At 34.2% G+C, this 8,514-nt stretch overlaps 2 protein-coding genes across 2 annotated transcripts; one reads left to right on the top strand and one right to left on the bottom strand.

Moving 5' to 3' along the window:
* Positions 1-929: 929 nt before the first annotated feature.
* LOC112497231 (uncharacterized) lies at positions 930-2,185 on the bottom strand. The gene is made up of 2 exons (XM_025095013.2): positions 1,471-2,185; positions 930-1,384 (listed from the first exon to the last, which is right to left on the bottom strand). The coding sequence occupies exons 1-2, from the start codon at positions 2,183-2,185 to the stop codon at positions 930-932; spliced, it is 1,170 nt and encodes a 389-aa protein (XP_024950781.2).
* Positions 2,186-3,211: 1,026 nt separating this feature from the next.
* LOC102611153 (tyrosine aminotransferase) lies at positions 3,212-7,086 on the top strand. Its single transcript, XM_006469841.3, has 7 exons — positions 3,212-3,567; positions 4,516-4,855; positions 5,085-5,303; positions 5,434-5,493; positions 6,007-6,162; positions 6,256-6,349; positions 6,653-7,086. The coding sequence occupies exons 1-7, from the start codon at positions 3,287-3,289 to the stop codon at positions 6,769-6,771; spliced, it is 1,269 nt and encodes a 422-aa protein (XP_006469904.1). The 5' UTR covers positions 3,212-3,286; the 3' UTR covers positions 6,772-7,086.
* The last annotated feature ends 1,428 nt before the right edge of the window (positions 7,087-8,514 follow it).

Consider the following 8,514-nt stretch of genomic DNA (forward strand, 5'->3'; position numbering starts at 1 on the left):
TGTGGATGTGGCCGCAATCCAAGTCCGAACGGGCAGGGGCCCTCATGGAAATAATTTGCAAACAGATGTTCTTAATTGTCATTGTGGTATAAATCAGGGACCCAATGTTATCTGCCCCATTTCTTTGTACTTCTGTTTTATTTTCTGAGGCACCGTACCCACCCATGGCCCAACCATCGAATTTCGTTGTTACCATTATTACAAAGAGATTAAGAGAAGGGCATAATAGCCAATGCATGCAGAAAATTAAATGCGAATGAAAACAAAATGGTCAATTTCCGCTTCTACAATATGTCGACACGCAGCCACAAGTTTCAATACGTCGGGTCCATTTGGGAGTGAGGTGCTGTAGCTTTTAAGTTGCAGTTGTTGTGGAGTAAAAACTATACATGTGGAGTGGACGTTGATGGTATTTGGTAAAAGTGTTGTATCTTTTAAGTTGCAGCTGCTGATGGTGTTTGGTAAAAGTATAGTAGCTTTTAAGCTGCAACTACTAATGGTGTTTGGGAAATTTTAATAGCTGTAGAGTGGATGAATATTTGTAATAATTAATTTTAAATAACATTATTTTTAATTGTTAACAAATCAATTATTTTTCATTCTTCAAATTATTATATTGACATACAATTACGATTTATTACTTTACAAATTAAATTAATATTTAATAAATCAAATTTATTTTTTTGCACAAGTTGTAATAAATAATTTATAAAACACATCATGGGGCCAATTATAAATAATTTTAAATAACTATTATTGACAATGCCAACCGGGCAGTGTACATGATATGCTTCTCCAAATTGCTTCGGTTTGTACCTGATATGATTAATCGAGTATTATTTACAATACTAAATATATCTAATAAAAATCATACAACATAACAAAATAAAATTAAAATGTAATTAATTACAAAATTTGTATAAATATTTCTATTGTTGTGCCTCCATTAAACTTGCAGCAATGCCATCTTTCAAGATTATTATATCTTGAGTTGTGCTATCAATTGTTTCATAACTTTCTTCATGAGATGTAATATGTTCGCTAATACTATGACTTGGTTCAACCGTCATTTCATCAAAATGATCATTATTTTGTGAATATCTTCTGATATAATTATGCAAGGCCATGGTAGCAATAACTATTTTCACCTGCTTCTTGAATGGATAGCTTGGCATACTTCGTAAAATCTTCCATGTATTCTTCCAAACCCCAAAAGTACGCTCAATAACACTTCTCAAGGAAGAGTGCTTGTAGTTGAACAATTCTTTATAACCCATTGGTTGGCTACCTCTACGAAATTCAGGAAGGTGATATCTTTCACCCTTATATGGTCCTAAATACTCACATAACTCCGGATATCCTGCATCTACTAAATAATATTTTCCTAAAAATAAAAAGAAAAATACAAAATAAATAACACAATCTAATCAATTGAATAGGTATATATAAAAAAAAATTAGAAACACAAACCTGGAGGAGGGTTTGGAAAATTGAATGCAGGATTCGTAATAGTTGTTTGAAATACCCTTGCATCATGGGCACTGCCTTCCCAACCAGCCACTGCAAATATGAATTGCATATCAAAACTACATACAGCCATTACATTCTGAGTTGGTGTCCTTTTTCTACCAATAAATGGAATTTGATCCTCCGGAGATATTGAGGCAGGTATATGAACACCATCAATAGCACCAATACAATCCTTAAAGTAAGGCATATATCTTGAATCTTCAGATATCTCTTTGGGAGTGGTAATAAAGTCAGGATCCAACGGTTTTATCAAATCTACGGACATACGACACACACTATCTAATACCTTGTCAAAATATCTACTCACAGTCTCACCAGAATGTTCGAACCGCTCCATTGTTGACCGATTTCCTACACTTTGTCCTAGTATATACAAAAACATTCCTAACATCTCAGCGCCACATGTTCTCCTTGAACTCTTTAACCCATAATTATCTTCTAAGTTGGTGCATAATCTTAAAAATACATCACTATTCATTCGAAACATGTTAAAGCACCTGCTTACATTTCCACCAAGTATTTCTATCAACCATTTATGCCATGTTTGAGTAGAATTCATACAAGGCTCCTTATGGATAAATGTCAAATAATAATGATGCATCAAAACAGCTATTACACAAACAAGCTGGTCAAACTCCTCTTCATCATTATCCATATTTTTATATCAAACTATCAACTGGCTGAATTCAAGATAAATTGCTTCAACAGGATAAATTAATTATGTATGCTTGGGCATGTGGATTTTGTGAAGGAAATTATACGCCAAGAGCCAGAGCTTGCCGAAAAGTTAAGACATAATTATGGAAGATATATTAATAATAATTTCAATGCTATTATTTTTCCTCAAGCAAATAGTCCAGAAAAATTTAAGACATAAAACGATGACTTCACAATAACAGTGGACGAAGACTAGCTAAAGAAGCTCATATTATAGGGACAAGTGCAGATTTAATGAAGAATCCAAGAATAGAAGTCCAGCAGGACAATGCAAGGCTAAGAAAAGTAAAGGCAAGGCAAGAACAAGCATTTGCTCACTACATAAGCGCAATCTCGAAGCAAACAAATATGCGTGCTGCACTTTCGGCAGAGTAGTATTTTTAATACCAAAAACACATATGCTATTAATTTTCCTCAAGCAAATAGTCCAGAAAAATTTCCATAAATAAGCCTCATGGTAAGAACAATGGATATATTTTACAAAATTTCCATAAATAAGCCTCAAGCAACTAAATCAATAGCAACAATTCATATACATTGTAAATGTAATATAAAGTGTAATCAGTGACAAAATAAAAAGTATTCATTCATAAACATAATTTACAAAATATTGTTTAGGGTTTGTTTAAAAAAATCGATTTGAAATAGAACTCCCACTGACATGACTGTTTGATAAAATGAAAATGGAATAATATATAAGGTTAATTTAGTAATTAAACTTGCAACTGAGAAAAAAAATCTGTCAAGTTGTCAAAACACAACTATAAATATTACCAAACACTTTGATGGCTGGGCAGCCACCACACTCCCAAACGGGCCCGTTATCCCATCAAACCACTTGTGGGAGCCCATTGACATTTGTCAAAAATTATGGGAGTAGAGGGAAATTATCCCAAAATAGTAAAAATAAAAATTTGTCACCCTACTGTCTATTCTTTATTTCTTGTTGGCTATAGTAGTCAGTTGTGAGACGTCACTTCCGCCTCTGCTCGACTATATATATATGTACGTGTATATCTTTATTAATCGGCGGTGAAAAATGGAAAACGGAGGAGGTGCAAATGGAAACCAGTGGGGGTTCAAAGCAAACGAAGAGCTGAAGACAGCATCAGGCATTACGGTGCGAGGGGTGCTCAACAGCTTGCTTGAAAATCTCAACAAGAACGACACAAGACCCCTTATTCCTCTCGGCCACGGCGACCCTTCTGCCTTTCCCAGCTTTCGCACCGCCTCTGTTGCCGTTGACGCCATCGTCCATTCCGTACGCTCCGCCAGATTCAATTGCTATTCATCCACTGTCGGTATTCTCCCCGCTAGGAGGTATTTGCATGGTGATGCGTTGCATTTATGCTTAGTTTAATTCAAGTTGTTGGATATATCATTGACTAAGTGAGTGCTCCTTAATTGCTGTTAAAAGATTCCATTGGCATTTGAGTTGTGTCATACGTTCTTGGAGACGACAGAAGTCCAATCTTCAATGTCATTGTCATCATTATTATAAGATTATATTGTCACCAAGAGGCAGTTCTTTTTTTCTTTTTTTTTATTAGAATTCTATTCCAATTCTAGTTTTTTTTTTAAATCACTATTCCAATTCTAGTTGTTTGCCTATAATTATAATAAAATTTTTGTTATATATGGAAAATTAAACTATTCTCTTTGAATTGGTTTTGCTTTTGGTACATTTTAATCAACTTAATAGAATAGTTATATACCATATACTGTACTCTTTTCTGTCTTTCTTTCTAATATTTATTTGTTTTTTTTCCTTTGTTCTTTTGACTAATTTGGTATGGTGAAGTTGGTATTTGATGGTTTCCTAAATATGATTTCTAAACAATAACTTTGAAAAAAATAATACGAAATTTTTATCAAATAAATGTGGGAGTAAGTCACCTAACTTTCAAACTACAGTTGCAAGTGTTTACTAAACATACTAGAGTTATAGTTTAAAAAAGCCACAACTGTTAAATAATAATAGTAAACAGAGATTGAGTCAGTTTCTTGAAAAGTGAAAGTAATTTAAAGTTTGTAAAATGTTGAGCATTCTGTGGTTATCTTTGAATGTTGAACAATGAGATGGGGAACAAGAATGTCAACTTTGTAACATTGAAGATGTGAAGAGATTGATATTAGAAGGAAAGGTTTATATCAAAGGGGTTTTTGAATTATCTCATAGATAACTGCAATCTTGGTGGTTAATCTGAATATTATTGGAACAGAAAGTGGACTAAAATGTACAACCTGTTCACTGTTGTGGAATTTCAGGGCTATCGCAGATTATCTTAATCGTGACCTCCCATACAAGTTATCACCCGATGATGTTTATCTTACACTTGGCTGCACACAGGCAATTGAAGTCATATTAACAGTTCTAGCTCGGCCTGGTGCCAACATTTTGCTCCCAAGACCTGGCTTCCCATACTATGAGGCTCGTGCAACACATAGCCATCTCGAGGTTCGCCATTTTGATCTTCTTCCAGCAAAAGGTTGGGAGGTTGATCTTGATGCAGTGGAAGCTCTTGCAGATGAGAATACTGTGGCCTTGGTTATCATAAATCCTGGAAATCCTTGTGGAAATGTGTATACTTATCAACATTTACAGAAGGTAAGCAAACTGATTTTTGTACTCTTAGGTTAGCAAAAGGACAAAATGAAAAAAAGAGGAGGAAGAAATTAAGAGGGAAATGAAAATGTTAATGGCTATTGAGCGTTATTTTATTTAATGACTGACATTGCAATGCTTAGCCTTATTATTTAAAAGTTTTAAACCCATAAATTGATGGCTCTAAAGCTTCTGTAAGAATATTGGTGTTTGCTAATCCATTGAATATTAGATTGCAGAGACAGCAAAAAAACTTGGGATAATGGTGATTGCAGATGAAGTTTACGACCATCTTGCATTTGGGAATACTCCTTTTGTACCAATGGGAGTGTTTGGGTCAATTGTGCCTGTCCTTACACTTGGATCCATATCAAAGAGATGGATAGTTCCTGGCTGGCGACTGGGTTGGCTTGTGACAAGTGATCCCAATGGCATCCTTCAAGACTCAGGGGTAGCTTTCTTTCACTCTATCTCTCTCAATATGAGGATGGGTGATTATCTTCTTTTAAGTGAAAGCGTCTATACTACTGTTGTAAGCCTACAACAGTGATCATGATCTGTTTTGGTTTGTACTTTCTCAGATTGTTGATTCCATTAAGAGCTTTCTCAATATCTCCTCCGATCCTGCAACATTCATTCAGGTTTGTGTTTATGATGCTTTTATCAAAGAACATGATTATATTGAAATAGAGTTACAAAGATTCATCCTGAACTTCTATAAAAGTTCTCCATAAAAAATTAAGATAGTGAGTAACAATTATCTTTCACACTCTTAAGTCTCAACTTTAAATTTTTGTTAAATTAATTCTCCTATTTTATGACATGTATCAAGTTAAGAGTTTCTTGAAAATGTCATGCAGCAGTACTAATGAATTCCATCACATTAAATCGTAAGTTCATAAAGTAGATAGTGACAATTAATTTCTTAGTTTGTGTGATGGGTAAAAATCATTAAGCACTCTAGATTTTTATTTTTACGTTTTTTGTAAATAATGCGTCAATGGAAACCCCTCTCTGCTCATGCGAGCAGGGTTTGAAGTTTGAACCCCAGAATTTTCTAGTTGAACCAACTGGCACCGATAAGCACTCAGATTTCACATCTTGTTTTTCTTGATTTTCCTTATGAAAATATAACAATGTGCTTTATGCATCAGGGAGCAGTTCCTCAAATCCTCGAGAAAACTGAAGAGGAATTCTTTTCTAAAATCACTGACATTCTAAGAGAGACTGCAGATATATGCTGTGATCGACTTAAGGAGATCCCTTGCATAACTTGCCCTAAGAAACCAGAAGGGTCCATGTTTGTAATGGTAAGACTTAAGAGCATCATATATATATGATTGTACTATTGTGGTTCCGAAGATAAATGTTTATATCCTGAATAGTATTTACTTCTTTTGTAGGTGAAACTGAACTATTCACTGTTGGAAGGCATTAACAGCGACATGGAATTCGCTCTGAAGCTGGCTAAAGAGGAATCAGTCATTGTTTTACCAGGCAAGATACATAAAATCTATGTTTACCAATCAGCATAATACTTTTCTTTATCTATGCAGCTTTGAAATTTGTTGCTTCTGAAACTTGTGTCTTCATGAAAATAGATATTATGAGGAAATTGGTGTTTATTTATCCCCCACTAGTTTCAGACATTTTCAGTATTTGGTTTAATAACGAATAAAACATGAGATTTGTGGCCTGGAAAGAAAGTCACAAAATAACAGAAACTCTAAACTTAATTGTGCTTACAGCAAGTGCTAAAGAGATTTTTGCTACCTAACCCTTTGATTCTGGAAATAACAGGGATCACTGTGGGGTTGAAAGACTGGCTACGCATAACTTTTGCCGTTGAGCCTTCAGCTCTTGAAGATGGCCTTGGGAGGATGAAAGCCTTTTATGACAGGCATGCCAAGAAGCAGTAAGATTATTAATTTATAAGAAGCTATCAAGTCTTAGTATGGGGATCAACCATGGCTCGTTGATCTCATGCTCCTTTTCAGTCTCTGTTTCTCTGATATTGTCAGAGTTACTGGTGACATGTGAAATAAAATCCCATCTTGTTCTGTCTTCTGTGGGAAATAAATCAAAGACCTAAGAAGGGATGTGATCCGCAACTTCTCGTTGCGTCATCACCACCAGGTGTTATAAATTATTGTGTTTGACTCTGTTCAGTTAAAGACCTTATCATCTTACTGGCATTATTACATATGAATGCAAGGGTGTATTTCTTAGCTCCATTTACGAAGATTTTTTACTCAGCAACTTTTATATATGCACACTTGATGAAGAAAAAAGGTGTCACAGTAAGGGGGAAAAAAATGGTTAGATTGACTTCAAATGCTTGCACACTTCAGTAGAAGCCCTTGTGAATACAAGGCTATCAACAGCAAAAAGAAGGTGGGAAATAGTGACGTCTCTAGAAGATCTCAACCAATGAATCTGGCGTTGCCTTTCTCCCTGCAACAAAAGAGTTGAAAACACCTCTGGACATCTGTACATATAATGAACAGGTAGAGGGGTAGGGGAATCCCTGTCGAAGGCCTCTTCCAGGCTGATTTAACCCTTTAGCAATCCCATTTATAATAACAGAGAAAGTGGGGATAGTAGCACAGTTCGTGATCAAAGCCACCCATTTATCCGAAAAGACCAACCTCTCCATAGCTTGCTTCAAGAAAGACAACTCTATCATAAGCCTTACTTATGTCAAGCTTTATAACTAATAAGCCATTCTTCTGCCCTTTTGCTAAGTCTAATTTCGTGCAAACTCATATCTAATAATATTGTTGTTAGTGCTTAGCCGGTTTGATATGAATGCAATTTGAGTTGGGGAAATAATTTGATGGAGAATTTGTTTTAATCTATTAGATATGGTTTATAGATAACATTACAAAGGTCAATAGGTCAAATTTATTGGTCTTTATTCGCTTAGCAGTCTTGGGAATTAGAGCAATATATGAATGATTTAGATGAGCTGTAATATCTTGGATATTTTTGGAAAAAGAAGAATTATTAAAGGAGAAGAATTTTTATGTCCTCTTACTAGAATGACAATTCTTAATTTACCTTTAAAATGTGTGAAATTTTCAATTTATCTTCATTTTTATTTAAAAGATGAGAGAAAATGGGAGGCATGTTAATAATATTTCCTTTTTGTCTTCTTAATGATAGACGGGTATAGTTAAATTGATATTTTCACACTTTTAGGAGGTAGATTAAAGATTATCATCTTTGCAAAACAATGTTTATCATCAATCCAAGTATGCATTTCAAAATTAATATATGTTACTACTAGGGTCCTTCTATAGGCTGGGCTAAAACTTCAAATCAATAATGGGTTAAAAGTTAATTGTTGGATGAGATCCAATAGTTCTCTGTAGTGAATTAAAATTAAGTAAAATCAATATCAATAACGGGATAAAAGTAAACATTGGATGAGAACCGATGGTTCATTGTAGTTAATTAAAATTAAATAAAATATCAGAATTTATTCGATGAAAATAATTTTGCCAGTTAAAATAGGTTAGATTGAGATGTGTTACTGATTAAAGAAGGTTATATCTTTTTATGTGATAGTAATCTAATAAATCACAACTCTTTTAATTTTCTCTATTCAAATATAAACAAAATAAGTTATGCTAATATACTGCAATATTATATTTGTATTA

This window comes from Citrus sinensis, chromosome 2, assembly GCF_022201045.2.
Source record: "Citrus sinensis cultivar Valencia sweet orange chromosome 2, DVS_A1.0, whole genome shotgun sequence".
Lineage (NCBI taxonomy): Eukaryota > Viridiplantae > Streptophyta > Magnoliopsida > Sapindales > Rutaceae > Citrus > Citrus sinensis.

What these genes read in the sequence shown, in the direction of transcription:
- LOC112497231 (XM_025095013.2), bottom strand. Translation starts at nt 2,185, where the DNA reads ATGGATAATGATGAAGAGGAGTTTGACCAGCTTGTTTGTGTAATAGCT. An exon ending in TTTTCCAAACCCTCCTCCAG is followed by an intron (nt 1,385 to 1,470) that starts GTTTGTGTTTCT and finishes TTTTATTTTTAG; the next exon opens with GAAAATATTATTTAGTAGAT.
- LOC102611153 (XM_006469841.3), top strand. Translation starts at nt 3,287, where the DNA reads ATGGAAAACGGAGGAGGTGCAAATGGAAACCAGTGGGGGTTCAAAGCA. An exon ending in AAGGGTCCATGTTTGTAATG is followed by an intron (nt 6,163 to 6,255) that starts GTAAGACTTAAG and finishes CTTCTTTTGTAG; the next exon opens with GTGAAACTGAACTATTCACT. An exon ending in ATCAGTCATTGTTTTACCAG is followed by an intron (nt 6,350 to 6,652) that starts GCAAGATACATA and finishes TGGAAATAACAG; the next exon opens with GGATCACTGTGGGGTTGAAA.